The sequence below is a fragment of the Elgaria multicarinata genome, chromosome 3 (assembly GCF_023053635.1).
Source record: "Elgaria multicarinata webbii isolate HBS135686 ecotype San Diego chromosome 3, rElgMul1.1.pri, whole genome shotgun sequence".
NCBI lineage: Eukaryota > Metazoa > Chordata > Lepidosauria > Squamata > Anguidae > Elgaria > Elgaria multicarinata.
Genome location: NC_086173.1, coordinates 11,743,122 through 11,761,741, shown reverse-complemented (window position 1 = coordinate 11,761,741; position 18,620 = coordinate 11,743,122). Strand labels below are relative to the sequence as shown.

The 18,620-nt window shown below is 44.2% G+C and overlaps 2 protein-coding genes across 3 annotated transcripts in view; one reads left to right on the top strand and one right to left on the bottom strand.

Annotated features, from left to right (window-relative positions):
• CHCHD5 (coiled-coil-helix-coiled-coil-helix domain containing 5) overlaps nt 1-18,620 on the top strand; it is a 474,014-nt gene that overhangs the window by 239,320 nt on the left and 216,074 nt on the right. The gene's annotated exons all lie outside the window — the stretch shown is intronic.
• Nucleotides 2,872-18,025, bottom strand: LOC134396538 (hepatic lectin-like). Of its 2 annotated transcripts, none has more exons than XM_063123054.1 (6): nt 17,832-18,025; nt 15,705-15,803; nt 14,092-14,163; nt 13,841-13,992; nt 6,313-6,425; nt 2,872-3,590 (listed from the first exon to the last, which is right to left on the bottom strand). In XM_063123054.1, the coding sequence occupies exons 1-6, from the start codon at nt 17,866-17,868 to the stop codon at nt 3,428-3,430; spliced, it is 636 nt and encodes a 211-aa protein (XP_062979124.1). In that variant the 5' UTR covers nt 17,869-18,025; the 3' UTR covers nt 2,872-3,427. The 2 variants fall into 2 exon arrangements, with proteins under 2 accessions (XP_062979124.1, XP_062979123.1); XM_063123053.1 differs by having other exon boundaries at nt 14,092-14,166; nt 17,832-18,023.

Below are 18,620 nucleotides of genomic sequence, written 5' to 3'. Positions count from 1 at the left end.
ATCCCTGGCCCTCTTCCCACCAGTTTTTGGAATATGGCCACACCTGAAACCTCGCTCACTGAACTCCAGTCCAAAGAGAGTTCTTGAGCAATTTGTTCATAAAATGCCAGGTGTGTAATTTGACATCCATTGCTTCACGAACATGATCTCAGTAATGGTTAAAACAACCTTATAAGGTAGACCAAGGTGAGAATGGCCTACCTCCTAGGAGAAAAAGGCTCCATTGGTTCACAAACATATCAGTAATGGTTACAACAACCATGGAAGGTAGGGCACAATTGTTTTTAGTTTTTTAACTTTTTTATTGTGAATATCAACAGAACAGAAAATACATTGTGAAAATGCGGGGGGGGGAATCATGCGTGTATATAGAATTATCATAATTTCCATCATATGTACCGTTCAAAAAAAAGGGGGGGTTATACAAAGGTTTCAAGAAAAGCAGACCAGATATCTGTGTATTTATCCACTTGCAAGGATATATAACACTCGTTCAAAAGTTGATAGTGTTATTAGGTCCTCAATCCATTGCATGATGGGAGGTGTAGATTTGTCCTTCCAATGTGATAATATAAGTCTGCACTGACCATGTGTTAACTTCCAAGAAGCCGGTAGGTTATTTAGGAGGAGATGCACATTGTTCCATATTATAGATTGTTTCAGTACAAAGTTCATCCTTATTACTTACCTGGCAGGGGAGACACCTTGATCAGGTAGGGCACTATTACTATTTCCATATTATTGACAAGGGCAAGGATGTGGACTTCAAGATCAGGAGGAGGAGGAGGAGGAGGAGGAGCTTCCTTTGTTTGTGGAATCCCAACAGTTGGCAGCCCCTTCAGCACTGGAAGGTGAACCGAGTCAAAATCAATAGTTCTTGTTGGTTTAGGCTACCTGTAAACATGACAATGCTTTCCAATTCATGGAACAGATCATCCCGAGAACTGTTTTCATCGATCCTTTTTGGTTTTTCATTTCTGTGTTTGGTTCGGGATTGTATTTTACTCAGATCATACACCGCCTTGAATATTTTATGCGAAAGGGAGGTATCAAATAGTGAAAGGGTACAAGTGATATACGTCTCATGGGTTCCCTCCTATACTCAATTTATCCCAGCTGAGGAGCACCAACCATGAAAGAAGACATGGGTGCAAGTGCTCAGATATGCTGGCTGAACACTCTGCCAGCAGAGCAGTTAAGAGCAAAGTGGAGACAGGCGTGGGGCCTCAGCAGCAAAGAGAGGAGCACTTGTGTGCTATAGCAGCCTCCCCCAACCTGGTGCTCTCCAGATGTGTTGGACTAAAATCCCCAATCTCCACAGACAGCATGGCCAAGACTGGGGAAAGATGCTCTATGTCCTATACCCTGGGAGTGCAGAACTTCTTTTACCCCAAAGGCTGAAGGCCATGAAACTCCATCATGCCAGCATCTTTTACCTTAAAGCTCTTACTGCCAGTAATGAAGCCTTTGGAGAGGCATTTCAACCTTTTAGAATGGGGGCGGGACTGTACAAGAGCCAGTGGCTGGCGAACATTGCATGGAAAAGGGGGGGTGGCCTTTGGGAGATCCCAAAGGGTTGTATTGGGATCCTTGGAGGGCCAGATTTGGCCCCCGGGCCTGAGGTTCTAGACCCCTGCTTTACCCCAGCCTCATCCTTGATGCAGGGCATTTTCCTCCCATTGACTTCAATGGGAACAGAAAAATAAAACAAATAGCCACTTCCGTATTAACAGACTAAAGGATACAGTGCTATTCAACAGCCAATCATATCAGGATGACTTCAGGATGGGACCGTATTGGTGTAGGGAGCAGTGGCAGGGCTTGATGGAGTCTGGGCCAGTAGCCCCTCCATATTGTGCTCACTCAGGTCCTGTGTGGAGGCAGGCAGGATGGCTGCCGCTGCTGGTATGTATGGAACAGTCATGGGGTGGGTGGGAAATGAACCCTGATGGGAAGTTATCTGGCTGGGCTGACCTACTGGGCCAAATGGTGGTGGTGCCGGGAATGATCATACGGACTTATCAGGGACAGGTAGGGTGACCATATGAAAAGGGGGACAGGGCTCCTGTATCTTTAAGAGTTGTATAGAAAAGGGAAATTCCCTCTTCCTCACAACAGTTGTGCAGACTTTATACTGTTAGTTTTACCCTACCCTGTGCCTGCTTACCCTACCCTGTGCCTGTTTGCATTCTCTTCCCCTCCTTATTGTTTCATTATGATTTTATTAGAATGTAAGCCTATGCGGCAGAGTCTTGCTATTTACTGTTTTACTCTGTACAGCACCATGTACATTGATGGTGCTATATAAATAAATAATAATAATAATAACAGTTAAAGCTACAGGAGCCCTGCCCACTTTTGTATCTGTTCAAGAGGGCAGGGCCTAGTATTGGGCAAAAGGCGGGATACAAAATCATCATCATCCTGCTGAAATTCCTTTTCTATACAACTATTAAAGATACAGGAGCCCAGTCCTCCTTTCCATATGGTCACCCTAGGGACAGGTGGGTTTAAAGGGCTGTTGTTGACCCATGCAGCACACCTGGTTGGCTCAATTGTGCCTGAGTATGGGGACTCCTCCACACCTTGTCTAAGGTAGAGCTGTGTTCTGGATTTGAACTTGGGTTCCCTGCATGTAAGGTGTTCCACCCAGGTAGGGCTCCTCCTGCAGCCCTTGATATTTAAGGTTGGTAGTTTGGGTTGGCCAAACGTGGAAGAAAAATGCCCCGTGATGTGTGTCCCTCCTGTCTGCTGTTGTAACTCAGAGGTTAGAGAACCACCCTTTGGTGCTTGCAATCCAATGTGGTCTTGAGCCCCTGGAGGGCTCCCTCTCTCGTTACCCCTGGCATGCCAAAGGTGAGTCGGAGCATGAAATGTCACTGGGGCATTGTTGTTTGTTTATTAGATTTCAAGTCAAGTACTTTTCACAAAATCCAATAATGTAACAACTGTAGCCATACCAATTATATAATGTTCTATAGCATTTTAAACTACCTCTCTTCCTCTCTTACGTTTATTTTATTTATTTAATAGATGTATATAGTGCTGAATATATTTAAGGATATCTATTAGCAGTTTTTAAGGAATCCTTAAGAGCAAGCTTGTAAGGTAGGTTGGTATTTATTCTCTCCCATGTTGCAAAAAGCCCTGTCAATTGCTTAGGAAGTTATACAAGATATCACTTAATTTTATTTAGCTGCAGAACTGCCAAATAATCCAATACTAGTAATTGACCATTTCCAAAAATGATTGAATTTTAAAATGAGATCCTGAAAGTTTCTTTGGTGTTTGTTTGTTTATGAAAAGGTTTTCTTGGCAAAGTTACGTTGCTGTTTTTGTTTCTTCTGCCACCAGAGGGTAGGGCTATGCCGCTTCTCACATTAATCCTTTCATTCCTAGGGATTTCTAGGAAGATCGTGGCAAGCGCTCAGCCCTTTGATGCAGGCGTGGCTTTGCTTGGCAGGGCTTTCTCACAGACATAATAGCTATCAGTGGTGCAGGAGAAATCATTCCATTCCCCGTTGAGCCACAATTGGCCACAGTCCTCATCTTGGCCTTGGTAATTGTTAGGTTCTCCTGCCTTCCAGTTCCTGTGATAGAAGCAAGACATGTGTGTTTCCCCTCCAGGAATACAGAATAACAACTTAGAATGCACTAATCTGATTTGCAGTCCCACCAGGAAGTCTAGGCCACCGTTTCTCAAACTTCTGACAAATGAACATTGGTGTTTCTCCTAAGTTAAAACTGAAGGTTCATTCTTAGAGCTAAACGAACTCATTTAGCAGCATGGGCCTTTACATGGGGCCACTCATAACGCTCTGACAGCCCCGTGGTGGATGTGTGGTGGTGCTGTGACAGTTATACTATGCAGCAGCTATCAGGGTGCAATTCCAAAAAGTCATGGACTTAACCCCAACTTTTTCGCCAGAGTGAATTGAACTGTCACTGCAGAGGCCATCAGTGGGGGAGGAAGTAGCAGCCAGATACCTCTCCATCATGCCTGGGTCCAGCTCCAGCTGAGAGCCCCCTTCCTCCTGCTACCAACTGCTACTGCAGAGGCCACCAGTGAAGGAGGAAGCAGCAGCCAGGCACCTCTCCATCATGCCTGGGTCCAGCTGAGAGGCCCCTCCCTCCTGCTACCAACTGTCTCTGAAGAGGCCAATAGTGGTGGAGGAAGCAGCAGCCAGGCACCTCTGCATCATGCCTGGGTCCGGCTACAGCTGAGAGCCCCCTCCCTCCTGCTACCAACTGTCACTGCAGAGGCCACCAGTGTGGGAGGAAGCAGCAGCCAGGCACCTCTCCATCATGCCTGGGTCCAGCTCCAGCTGAGAGCCCCCTCCCTCCTGCTACCAACTGCCTCTGAAGGGGCCATAAGCGGCGGAGGAAGCAGCAGCCAGGCACCTCTCCATCGTGCCTGGGTCCAGCTCCAGCTGAGAGCCCCCTCCCTCCTGCTACCAACTGTCTCTGAAGAGGTCATTAGTGGTGGAGGAAGCAGCAGCCAGGCACCTCTGCATCGTGCCTGGGTCCGGCTCCAGCTGAGAGGCCCCTCCCTCCTGCTACCAACTGCTACTACAGAGGCCACCAGTGAGGGAGGAAGCAGCAGCCAGGCACCTCTCCATCGTGCCTGGGTCCAGCTCCAACTGAGAGCCCCCTCCCTCCTGCTACCAACTGTCACTGCAGAGGCCACCAGTGAGGGAGAAAGCAGCAGCCAGGCACCTCTCCATTGTGCCTCGGTCCAGCTACAGCTGAGAGGCCCCTCCCTTCTGCTCCAACTGCTACTGCAGAGGCCACCAGTGAGGGAGGAAGCAGCAGCCAGGCACCTCTCCATCGTGCCTGGGTCCAGCTCCAACTGAGAGCCCCCTCCCTCCTGCTACCAACTGTCACTGCAGAGGCCACCAGTGAGGGAGAAAGCAGCAGCCAGGCACCTCTCCATCGTGCCTCGGTCCAGCTACAGCTGAGAGCCCCCTCCCTCCTGCTACCAACTGTCACTGCAGAGGCCACCAGTGAGGGAGGAAGCAGCAGCCAGGCACCTCTCCATCATGCCTGGGTCCAGCTCCAGCTGAGAGCCCCCTCCCTCCTGCTACCAACTGTCACTGCTGAACTTTTGCAACTAAGAATGTAGTGCCTGAATTTGCTTTGCTTTTCCTCCTCCTCCCACCCCTCAGCAGAGAAAGTGCAGAGTTTTGTTTAACACTGCTGCAACGTCATGCCACATAGGAAGCCCCCATGGCTAATGAGAAGTAAGTTTCATTGAGATTTATGGGTTTTACAACTGGGTAAGTGGATATAGCAGTTGCTTAGAAGGAAGATCAAGGCTAGGTTAGGGTTTGATTCTTTTCAGGACAAAAATGATGTATAAAAGAACCACAGTGCAGGCTGCGATTAGAGATGTGAAAGTCTGGTGGGGCAAGGGGAAGGGGGGAGAGAGAAGTGGGGGTCTGTTTATGTTCTGGTTTTTTTGCCAGTGATTTTTGGAAATTTTGGCAGGGAGAAGCTTTTCCCTGATTTTTTCCATTCTCCCTTCTCCCACTATCCTTAAAATCTCTAGTTGTAATTAGAGTGACCATATGGAAAGGAGGACAGGGCTCCTGTATCTTTAGCCGTTGTACAGAAAAGGGAATTTCAGCAGGTGTCCTTTGTATTCATGCTGTACCTGGTGAAATTCCCTCTTCATTGCAACTGTTAAAGATACAGGAGCTATTCTAGAGAGACTAGATACAAAACAGGGCAGGGCTCCTGTAGTTTTAACCGTTATGATGAAGAGGGAATTTCACCAGGTGCTGCATGCATAAAAATGACACCTTCTGAAGTCTCCCTTTCAATACAATTGTTAAAGATACAGGAGCCCTGTCCTACCTTTCGTTTGGTCACCCTAGTTGTAATGGAATATCCTTCTCTCTCACGTGCATGGTGTGCGTGCGTGTGTACACACACACACAGGAATTCCGTTCAGTTCAGTATTTCAGTCAATACCTAAAGCTGTTAACTAGTAACTCTTGTCACCAGCCATGAGACTTGAGGCAAAGAAGAAGAAGATTAAACAATCTTTAATATTTATTCACCCCAATGTAGAGGTTCTTATATGCAGTTATGCACAAGAATCTTGCCCCCCACCCCCAAACCTAGGGCTAGTGTGAATTGCTTCCCATATAGAAATGGAGTGAGACTGGAAGGGAACAGAGGCAGTTCTGGAAGGCACAACATGTTCAGACTTGGGGAAGGCAATTTCAAAGAGTTTGAGAAAACTGGACTTGGTCAGCAGCAAAGGCAGGCCCCTCCCTCATGACCATTAAGGGGATGCCCAGTGCTTACCTGAAGCCTGTTCTATAATTACTGCCATCTAGCCATTTCCACTCTCCTTCCGTTTGTTGGTCATGGAGTCCGATCCAAAACCGTTCATTTCTGGTCCGGGTCTGTAAGAAATTCTATGAGAAATAAAAATCAAACAAAGCCATGTTGGCATTTGTGGTTGCATAAAGATGAAAGTGCTGGGAATAGCCCCTTTGTGATTTTTTCTACATGAGGCCGTTAATCCGCTGTATCTACATTCAGTTGCGTTGTAGAACTGAGATCCAAGCCCTACACAAGGAGTGTTTCCTTTCTTGCTTTTCCATCACATAACCTCTAGGTGGCACTGTGGTATAGCAGAATAGCACAAAAACACAAGAGGGAAATCACTTTTTCTTTTTCTTTTACAATTAAATGCTGCATTTTCCCTGCTCTTAAAAAACATGACCAAAGTTCTGTTTAGACACAGAAGCAAAACTGGTGGGTCACACAACATCATCTAAAGAACTCTTAAACAACTCTGAGTAGGGAATAATGAGCACACGATAAATGCCTTGTGTAGAAAAATCCTCTTATCATAAAAACAGATAAGTAAATGGAGCAACCTGGGTTTAAATCTCCCTCCACTAGCAAACTGAGGTGGTGAGTGCCGACAGGATTTGAACCAAAATGAGGCTAGCGAGAAACAAGAGGGCGATCTCAACATGCTCAGGGGGAATTCTGAAGTTTGCAAAAGCACCAACAATCTTTTATTTATTTTTAAAAATGGGACATCTCTTTCCCCAAACTCCAGTGATGGCAGAGCATGTTCAGTAGCAGGTGAAGACTGGAATGTTGAGTGTCAGTTGGAAAAGTGAAAAGCCTTGCAGTGGTGTTGGAACAGAGTATCCTAGGGGAGGGCATGGCTGGCTGGCTGGTTGACGAGAACCCTAACAAAAGCATTCTTGGTAGGAGGGAAGATAGACTGCAATGTTTTGTGGCAGGTCTCATTTGTAAGTAGTATATTATACCCCCACCCCCAATGCTCTTGCATTCACTGATACGCTGGAAGGGTCTTGCTTGGAATTGCTTTCTTTTTGGGGAAATAAGGCTGTCAGGAACATGACACAGGGGCTTCTCTCCTGTGGCCCAGTTTCTGCAGAATCTGTTGCCCAGTATGAGGCCTGCCAGAGCCTAGCTGTTTTGTAAAGCCATAAAAAGGGCCACAAGACATTTGTACTGAGAGCAGTTTCAAAACTGGTGCTTTTCTTTTGTTCATCAGTGACACCATTTTTATTGTACAATCTTGGAGCAGAGTTCAGTGGCTAACAACCCCTGGGACAAATATAGGCACAAGGGTGGTGTCAGGTGGAATGTTAGTCTTTCTAGCTGGAGGGGGCACTGAAGGGTTTTGACTGCCTCTGCTGGCTTTAAAAGGTGGGAGAGGAAGCTGACAGCCTTCAGCACTTCTGCTCTGGCTGGAAAACCCTCCCCTAGAACGTTTTGATCTTTCCCAGCACTGAAGATTCAAGAGAGGCCAATGGGATAGCATCAAGGCGCTCTTTCCCATTGACAGGAATGTTAGCTGGAGGACTAAATTCAATTGGAGGCTGTCTTCCAGTGGTGGGCGGGGCCAAAGGCAAAGGGGGCAGGGCCAAAACCAAAAATATCAGCCCATTTTAGTGTTGGAATCCTGGATTAGGATTCTGGTTATGTTTCCACGGATTTACTAATTGCTGAGGAGCTGGAGGAATCAGAAGACTCAGCAGAAAACTTAAAGGTCAACGTTGCACCTGGACATTGATGTCATAATTGAATAATTGGTAAATTGATTGTTTCAATTAAGGGTGGCAAGCAGTTGCATCACTGTACAGTTAGTCTATAAAAGCAAATGTATTCCCATGTACATGTATCACTCAAAATAAACCACAAAGAGATGTATCAGAGCTGTATTGACTGACTGTATGTAAGTATTTATATTTGTGATTGCCATAACTAAATTATATTTTTATATGCCAGTAAAGGTTTGTTTAAACCTATTGAAAATCTCACTGTGCTATAAGGTCATTGGCCAGAAGCCCAGTCTGGCAATAACTAAATAAGGTTGTATATAACCACCATAACTCAATAGGTTATGGGCCCAGGCCCCAAAAACAACCAGCAAGTATAGTGGCTACAGCAAGTACAGTAGGACTGAAGAATTAAGCCGTGGTTGATTAAATTCCTAAGCGTCTTTGTTGAAAGTTGTTGGAACAGACAGCCAGTAAGCTATTTCATATAGCAGGTGTCTGAAAATCACACGGAGAGAACTGGCAAGAATGGTTTTGAATTTAAGGGGGCGCTGAGGAAGCTGAAACTGTATAGCTGGTCAGGCCCTAAAAGAAATTAAACCACTGAAGGGGTTGTACATCAGAAACAACCTGTTAAATTGAAAGTATGGCACTAAACATTGGGAACACTGTCCCTATTGAATTACTTACAGACGAAAATTACATGTCATGGTCATTTAAAATAGAAATGAGCCTGAGAAATCTTGGTCTGTGGGAAGTTGTAACAGATGCCCCAGCAGAAGATTTGAATGCAGCAAATTTACAGGAGTGGAGACGTCGTGCTGAGCGGGCGAAAGCCCACATTGTTTTGTCCATGAGGAATGACCAACTGTCGTATATAAGCAGAGAAGACACAGTTGATGTTATCTGGACTAAACTTAGAGCTGTTTATGTTAGAGATACCGCAGGAGCTAGAATAAGTTTAACCAGAAAGCTCTACCGTACACTTATGAAAGAGGGAGAAGATGTAAAAGCCCATTTGCAGAAATTAAGAGACTGCTTTGAAAGTCTAAATGCAGCAGGCTTACCTCTGAGTGATGAAATGAAAGTGTATGTGGTTTTGTCGAGCTTACCACCGTCTTGGGACGTGCTGGTGACAACTTTAGAAGTAATGCAGATCCAGGACATGACTTTAAATATGATATCGGGCAGATTGATAGAAGAATGTCAAAAGAGGACTTTGAGAAAGTCAGCCCAAAGCAGTTCAGGCGACAAACCAGACGCGTTTTCAAAATGGTCTGGGTATGAAGGGGTTAAGGCTTTGGTGAAGAAGGAGGAAAATGAGTCAGCGTTTTCAACTTTGAGAAAGCCCAAACCTAAGAAACCTCTACGGTGCTTCAGGTGCCAGAAGTTGGGACATTTGCAAAAGGATTGTAGAGTTAAATTACAATCAGAGCCCAACAAAGGGGAAAAAGGGAAGAATAAATCAGTGCAGCTAATGAAGGCAGAAGCAAGGAGTCAACTCTGCAAGCAAGCGGAAGAAAAGAGCTTCCAGTGGCTCATAGACTCTGGTTCTTCTACGGTGATTTCGAATAGACCTGAGTTCTTCCGGGACTTCAGGGACTCTTCTGAAAAATCTATCACGCTGGCTGATGGCAAAAAAGTCCAAGTATCTGGCGAAGGCTCGTGCAGACTACCTTTTTTGAAGGAATGCTTTGATAATGCATTGTTTGTTCCCAGTTTAAATTATTCCCTTCTAGGAGTGTCAAGTTTAACAGAAAAAGGTTTCTGTGTGTCTTTTGAAAAAGACAAATGCTTTATTCGGAAGCATGGACTCCTAAGAGGAACTGCAAAGCTGCAGAATGGATTGTATTTTATACAGGACAATTCAAATGAGGAAGAAACTCCAGAGGTGCAAGCAGGTTGTATGGAAACCTATGAAAATGTTCCTAACCATGACAATTGTATCCATGTTTTACATAGGAGACTTGGACATTCAAGTTTTAAAGTTCTGAACAAAACTCTGAGTTTTTCAGAGGGTGTAAAAGTTCAGAAGTGCAACAATTACTTAGATTGCAAGATATGCAAAGTTGCTAAATCCAAGGTGAGGAATATTCCACGTGTCAGAGACTGGCGGAGTCAACACGTTCTGGGACTGGTACACATGGATCTGACCGGCCCGTTTCCAGAGAGCTATGGAGGAGCCAGATATGCTTTAGTCATTCTGGATGATAAAACCCGTTTTTCGTGGGTATATTTGTTAAAGCACAAATCTGAATGTTTAGGCACGGTGAAGGAATGGGTTAAATTCATAGAGAGAAAACTCCAGAAGCAAATCCGGGAGATTTTGACGGATCGTGGAGGTGAATTTCAATCGAATGACTTCAAGCAGTTTTGTAAAAAGACTGGCATAAGTCATAAATTATGCAGCCCGAGGACACCTCATCAAAACGGCAATGTTGAGAGGCACATCAGCGTGCTGAAAGAAAAAATGGAATGCCTGTTGAAAGACGCAGAGGCAGAGCCACAATTGTGGGGAGAAGCATTTGTGGCAGCTTATTACCTTTGCAACAGGACTTGGACTAAAACCATAAATAACATTCCTTTCTTTTTGCTTTACAGCAGAAAGCCAAATCTACAGCACTTGAGAACTTGGGGGAGTTTTGCTATTGTAAATGTTCCAATTTCACAGAGACGTACTTTTTCTCCGAAGGGAATTAGATTAAGATTCGTAGGATATTGCCACAACAACTGGCGGTTCCTGTGCGAAGGGGGAAGGATAGTGGTCTCTAGGTCAGCTAACTTTAGTGAGCAGAATTCGAAAAGTGTGCACGACAACCCAGAAGTGCTGGTAGAACTAGAAAGCAGGCAGGAGCCTGATTTGTTGGTTAACCATCAGAGTATAGAGGCTCAAGATTTAGAAGAGCAGGAAAAGCAGCAGGAAGAAGCTCCTAGACGCAGTCAAAGAGTTAATAAAGGCGTACCACCTAAATGGTACGGCTTTGAAGCTTGCTGTGTGAATTATGAGCCTAATTCTTACTCTGAAGTAAAGAAGTTGAATTCTTTAGAGAGGCAGCAGTGGGAAAGTGCCATGCAGAGAGAGTTAGACAGTCTCAGAGAAAACAGAATGTTTGAAGAGACGAGTTTGCCAGCAGGGCAAAAATCTTTAACTTGCAGATGGGTATTTAAACTCAAGCAGCTAGAAACAGGGGAGCAGAGATTTAAGGCTATACTGGTCGCCCGTGGGTTCAACCAGGTTAAGGAGGTCGACTATGACCAAACTTTCGCCCCCACAGCCAAATCAGAGACTTTGCGTTTGTTTTTGACTATTGCAGCCAAAGAAAACCTTAAAGTGAAGCAATATGATTTTCAGACTGCTTATCTCAACGCGCCAATCATTGAGAAAATTTATTTAAGGAAGCCTGAAGGTTTAGAAACAGATGACAACACCGTGTGGTTTCTAAAGAAGGCGATTTATGGCTTAAAGCAGAGTGCTAGGTGCTGGAATTCTTTACTAAACAATACTCTGGTGAGTGAAATGGGATTTGTAAGAAGCCTAGCTGACCCTTGTCTTTATACAAAGGGAAAAGGTAAAGCCTACAAGGCTATTTTGATTTATGTGGATGATTTGATAATATCTTGTTCTAGTGACGCTGAAATCAACAAAGTAGCTGAGCAGCTGAGTAGCAGGTACAATTTAAAATCCCTAGGTGTTGTAAAGAATTATCTAGGAGTTAAAATCAACAGGGCAGAAGATGGAAGTTTTTTGTTAAGTCAAAAGCAAAAAAATCTGAGTTTGCTGGAACGGTGTGGAATGTCTGAATGCAAACCAGCAAAAAGCCCCATGGAATTGGAAGCCCTAAAGAATCTACAAGGAGAGGACTTTGGTGATCCAGGCTTGTATCATTCAGTGGTGGGAATGTTGATGTATTTAGTGAACTGGTCAAGGCCAGATTTGTCTGCTTCTGTCAACATTTTAAGCAGGTTTGTTGCTAAACCAACTGTGCCTGCTTGGCAAGCAGTGAAAAGGATTTTATCTGCCGATGCAGATAAGAAGCTGTTATGCTATGTGGATTCAGACTGGGGTGGCTGTGTCGAGGACCACAAATCCACGTCTGGATACGTTTTGACATTTGGAAAGGCACCGATATGCTGGAAGTCCAGGAAGCAAGCGTTTGTTTCTATATCATCTTGCAAGGCTGAGTATGGTGCTCTATCTGAACTCTGTGGTGAAGTTACTTGGCTAATTCAGTTAATAAAGGACTTTAAGGCCCCAGTGGAGAAGCCAGTGACTGTTTACTGTGATTCACAAGCATGCATAGGCTTGGCCAACACAGAAATGTTAAAATCCAAATCCAAGCACATAGCTATAAAGTATCAAAATGTGAAGGAACATATAGCAAGTGGAAGTTTAAAGTTAGTTTATTGTGAGTCTAAAGAAAACCTTGCTGACATGTTCACAAAACCACTAGGTCCCACCAAACACAGGGAAGTTTGTGAAACTTTAGGTTTCAGGGAGGAAAAATGTAAATAACTGTACATTGTGTTGTTAAATCTTGTGTAAACATAAGAAGGGGTGTTGGAATCCTGGATTAGGATTCTGGTTATGTTTCCACGGATTTACTAATTGCTGAGGAGCTGGAGGAATCAGAAGACTCTGCAGAAAACTTAAAGGTCAACGTTGCACCTGGACATTGATGTCATAATTGAATAATTGGTAAATTGATTGTTTCAATTAAGGGTGGCAAGCAGTTGCATCACTGTACAGTTAGTCTATAAAAGCAAATGTATTCCCATGTACATGTATCACTCAAAATGAACCACTAAGAGATGTATCAGAGCTGTATTGACTGACCGTATGTAAGTATTTATATTTGTGATTGCCATAACTAAATTATATTTTTATATGCCAGTAAAGGTTTGTTTAAACCTATTGAAAATCTCAGTCTTAATCTGTGTCTTTGCTGACTTTGCTGGAAACTGTTGCAAATACTGTGCTATAAGGTTATTGGCCAGAAGCCCAGTCTGGCAATAACTAAATAAGGTTGTATATAACCACCATAACTCAATATTTAGTGTAAAAGCTCTTCCTGCCATTAACTAAGCCTTAGGTGAGGCATTTCAACCTCTTAGAATGGTGGGGGGGAACCTGCACGAATGCCAGGAAACCACCAAATGGTCATTGGTTGGGGGAAAAGGGGTGTGGCCTGAAGGTCTAAGGTTCCCCACTCCTAACCTAAGAGGGATTAACAAAGATGACTGCATCTTGGAATAATAATAATAATAATAATAATAATAATAATAATAATAATAATAATAAATAGGGCAAAGACGCTGCTGTGATGATGACAACAGATGGGGTGATGGAAGAAAAAGCATCCTATGAGTAATGGGAACTTGCCCAAGACAAGTCAAGGGCCAATTGAACCTTGGCCTTAATCATGCTTGCCCTGATAGCTAGTCCTGATAGCTATATGTCTCCTCAAGTCTCAGAGGCAGTAAGCCTATGTACACCAGTTGCCTATGTGGCAGAGTCTTGCTATTTACTGTTTTACTCTGTACAGCACCATGTACATTGATGGTGCTATATAAATAAATAATAATAATAATAATAATAACATGGGCAGGAGGGTGCTATTGCATTCATGTCCTGCTTGTGGGTTCCTGGTCAACAGTTGGTTGGTCACAGTGTGAACAGAATGCTGGACTCCATGGACCCTTGGTATAATCCAGCATGGCTCTTCTGGTGTTCTTAGGATGGGATGTTCCCCTCCACAAAGGCAGTGAGTTCCCCATCTTCTTACCTGTTTTGCGAAACTGTCTATGATGACCAGCTGTGATTGTTGCTGTTCGCACTGTGCTTTGGCCTGGTGCCAGGGAAGGGCCTTCAGGGAGAAGTAGTAGCATTTTCCACCGAAATATTCCCACTGTCGAGTGTCAGCACCGCACGGGAACACTGGGCAAAGGGAAAGAGAAGCAAGTGAAAACTTGACCTCAGCTCGGCCTGTCAATTTGTGGGCGAGTTTAGAAGGACAGGGATAGCAGAGCAACTTACAATGGAAATCGTGGCCAAAGGGATCCTTGGCAAGTTCACTGTGCATCTTGGTGATTTCTGATGAAATCGTTGCTACTGGGGTGGCAAAGGAGGGGTGGGGGGAGCAAGAGAAATCTGTGTCAGAATTTTCTAACATAGAATCATAGAATAGCAGAGTTGGAAGGGGCCTACAAGGCCATTGAGTTCAACCCCCTGCTCATTGCAGGAATCCACCCTAAAGCATCCCTGACAGATGCTTGTCCAGCTGCCTCTTGAATGCCTCTAGTGTGGGAGAGCCCACAACCTCCCTAGGAAACTGATTCCATTGTCGAACTGCTCTAACAGTCAGGAAGTTTTTCCTGATGTCCAGCTGGAATCTGGCTTCCTTTAACTTGAGCCCGTTATTCCGTGTCCTGCACTCTGGGAGGATCAAGAAGAGATCCTGGCCCTCCTGTGTGTGACAACCTTTTAAGTATTTGAAGAGTGCTATCATGTCTCCCCTCAATCTTCTCTTCTCCAGGCTAAACATCCTGCTACCCGTGTGCCACATTATGCCACATCAGGGTTGGACAACTTGTGGCCCTCTAGATGTTCTGGTGTATAATGGGCATCAGCCCTTGCTAGAATAGCAAATGGTGAGGGATAATGGGAGTTAGAAGCCAAAACATCTGGAGGGTCACAAGATGTCCATTCCTGAGCCATATCATGCAAGCGTGTGATTGGCAAGCACCATGAAAAAACCCAAAGCCGCCTGGTTTACGTCATAGATCCTGTTCAGAAGATACACTAAGCCAGGGTGGTTAAGCATTTAGAGCTAAACATTATGGGTTCGCATGTTGTGTGAACCATTCCTAACCATGTTGGCTACATAATCACAGTTTAAACATGCTCACTCAGCATTAGCTGCAAATGGTTTAGCGGCCTAACTATGGCTTAGCGTGTTGTCTGAACAGGCCACATGTTTTAAACCTTTAGTAAAGTTGCCATGAAAAGTTTTGGGCTGGTCCCTCGGTGGGGTCAAAACCAAAAATAAATGGGGTAGAGTGGGGGGAGAAAGACCAGCATATTGTAGCTTAAAGTTCTTACTGCCATTAGCTAAGGCTTAAGAGAGGAATTTCAACCTTTTGGAATGGGGGAGAACCTGTGTAAAAGCTGGGATGCTACCAAGCAAGCTTTGTGGCCAGGGCTAGGGGCACGGATGAGGCTGGAGAAGGGGGCACAGCTATCCAGGGAATCATGAAGGGCCCAATTGGGATCCCAGGAGAGACAGATTTGCCCACCCCCTGGGCTTGAGTCTCCCCACTCCTGTTACAGAGCAATAAAGCAATTTGTCTGGGGCAGCTCTGACAGTTTCTTGTATTGCTCCTTTATCCTGCCTTTGAACCAAAGCCATTGTGTGAGTTTCCATACATAGGGGTCCTAGCGCTAATAAATGTTGTTGACTGGGCACCCACCCACCCCAGTAAAATTCCATGCATAAGGCAGGGTGATGGCTCCATAAAAGCCTCATTGGGAAGCATCCTGTATCTACAAGCCAAAGGAGAAAATGGAAAATGGTCTTTGCTCTGCTCCCACCTGGCTCCACCCGCGGCATCCTCACTTTTCCAGATGAAATACTTGAATATGGAACATACCTTTGGAGAGGGCCACCACGAAGCCAATGAGAACCAGCAAGTAAGAGACACCCAGCAGTGCGTAGATGGGGAAGAACGGCCTCTGAAGAAGACTTTTCCCTTTATAAGCAAGAGGAGAATGAGATGGTGGAAACTCCACCCTGAGGGGTGGGGAACCTGCAACTGGTTGGACCGTGACTCCCATCATCCATGGCCATTTCCACACTGGCTGGGGCTGATGGGAGTTTGAATCCAACAACATTTGGAGGGCCACGGGTTCGCCAACCCTGCTCTACCCCATTCCTGTAAGAGAACAGCTGTAAGAGCATCTTTAGGGATGGAGTTTTGTCATGAACACAGGGAGTGGGGTGGGGTGGGGTTAAATGCTCCCCCCCTCACTGCTGCTGCTCCTTCTTCCCTCACATTTTGAAAAATCCTCTCTCACATTTTGAAAAATCAGTATGCTAAACTAAATTCATGTTTAGTTTGGCCCTAGGCCCTAAGTCACGCTGCCTGATGGACATATGCCTCAGGCCCTGTCTATGCAGTTTTGAGGTGGTAAAATGGAGTGCATCACTATGTTCGGACTACAGTGGGGATGGTTAGGATTTTTGAATGATCCCTGAAAGCAGAAATCTAGTACAGAAAGGAGTGGGTTGCACTAGAATCTCTGTTCAGGATGTGCTAACGTTTCAGTAGTGGGAAGCTTTTGTTTTCTTTTCGTTAAAGACCATGCATGAATGGCACTCCCTGACTGCAGCCAGAAGTGGTACCGTCCATTCTACTACCTCTTTCTGCTACAAGTGCAGACAATGTTTCTAGTTTTAAAAGGCATCGCTCCTTTTCTTAAAATACAATGCCCATTTACCTTTTCTTGTAAATTCTGCTTAACTTATATAATTGGAAATATACTCTGATATCTTTTGTTTCACTTGTATTTGAAAGAAGAGCACAGGTAATTAAAATATTTTTTGTACATTTTTCATGGCTTTGTGTATTTTTCATTGTTCCTTTTGGTAAAAACTAGTAATGCCTCCCTCTTATACTGTAAGTTTGGGGCATTTTTGATTCTAAATCAGTTTATGTATGAAGTATAAAGTACCAAGGACAGAACATGACTTTGAAACAGTTTAGAGCCACTTTATCAGATTCATCATATACTTCATATTTAATCAACGTGTTCTGATTTGTATCCGTTCTCATTTTTTTCTTTGCTATGGCTTGTTGCTTTTGCTACAAAACAAACACCTGTACCTTCCATGATGTGAAAGACAAAGTTCTGGATGTATTTGTGAAAATACAACTAAATTTTGAATTTGATTTTTGTGTTTGTTTCAGCCCTGACAAAAGGCTTTGAGTAAATGGAAAATGTCCAAGAGAAACTGGTCTCACCTTAAACTAGGACATGCTATAAACTACGACATGCTATTTGCACTGGAAGAAACACATTCATTGACAACAAATTGACTGGGACCACAGAAGGGGGCAAAAGTTTAAAGCCCTGTTTACACTGCCAGGGTCCTTATCCAGTTTGGAGTCCCTGTGCCTGAAAGTTAAGTTTAAAAAACTATTCATCCAAATGCTAACTGTTTGATTGATGTCCTGCCTGGTTTCGTCTTCAGATGCTTTGCAGCTGTGGTGTATGTTCTGGGGATTTTGTGACATTCTAGCAAAACAGACAAATTCTTTTAGACAAGGAAAAACTAGCAAACCTAACTACAAATTTCTTTTTGTTTATTATGGAATGAATTGTCCTTCAAATAAAATAAAAATCACAGGGCACCTTGCAAAAATATATATCAATAAAGCCATAATGAATACAAAATTCACAACAAACATCAGAAGCAATAAAGAGGCATAAAGCCAATTACATAACTGTTTTTTAAAGAGAAAATTAAGAAAAAAAGGTCAGCTGAAAAGGCAAAAAGTGTAGGCACTAGGCAAACCTCACTTGAGATTGTTCCGCTGATGAGGAGCCACCACTGAGTAGGCCCCCTTAGCAGACTTTTGAGGCACCTGTTGAAGAGCCTCCAAAGGTAACCTGTTGTGAACAGCTGCAGGTTGATAGGGAGACACAGGAATCCTTGAGGCAAAACCCAACTCATCTTTAGCATACACCAAAACCCTGAGTATGGAGAGATAATTTACCTCTATAAGCCCGGAATGCATTATTTTCTTCATCCATCTTGAAAGCTGTGTATGGAAAGGGGTTGTTTTTGTGCTGTTTAGAAACACTTTCTAAAATAGGGACTTTGTCATTTCACTGGAGTTGCTCTGCAGAAAAGGTTAATTATTAACATGGGAGGGTCTAGACCTCATCCCTGCTCTTCTGCCTTCAGACCACCTCTTTCTGGAATATGTCCACTGCTAAAAGCTCACACATTGCACACAAATCCAGCAAAGTTCATGGGCAACTCACCTTTTGACCAATCGGTAGCAGAATCTTACAACTGTACAAGATTAGTGGATAGTGTCGCCATGTGACCTGCTTTACAGTCCTCTATGGGAAGGCATCCTCGATTTGAAAGGGTGTCCAATCCAAGTTTGTTTTAAAGATAACGAATCATGAAAAGGGGGAGTGGCCTTGAAGTTGATGATCAAGAGAGAGAACCTGATTTTGAACAGCAGGCTGAACAGGCACACAGGTCGTCTCACCTTAGGGGGTGTCTGTATGCTCTAATAACCTTGTAGTGGTTGCGCGGCGGTGCAGTGTTGTTTAAGTGATGCAGCCACTGTCATGTTCTTGCTTGTTCCCTCTGGCATTCACACGTGCTGGCAAGCTTACACGAGACACTCACATCAGTGAAACTTCTTTTAATGAGGAAATCACATGGTAGACAAGCATAATGGTTACAGAGTCTCCAAAACACACTGAAAGCTGAACAATGGTTAGGAAGCTTTAAGCTCTTTTTTCTGAAATGATCCTTAAGGCAAACA

Excerpts from the sequence above, each read along its gene's own strand:
- LOC134396538 (XM_063123053.1), bottom strand. The coding sequence starts at position 17,868 with ATGGATGAAGAAAATAATGCATTCCGGGCTTATAGAG. Across the intron at positions 14,167-15,704 it reads CGTGGTGGCCCTCTCCAAAG|TAGCAACGATTTCATCAGAA; the intron begins GTATGTTCCATA and ends TTGCCACCCCAG. Across the intron at positions 3,591-6,312 it reads AATTATAGAACAGGCTTCAG|GAACTGGAAGGCAGGAGAAC; the intron begins GTAAGCACTGGG and ends CTTCTATCACAG.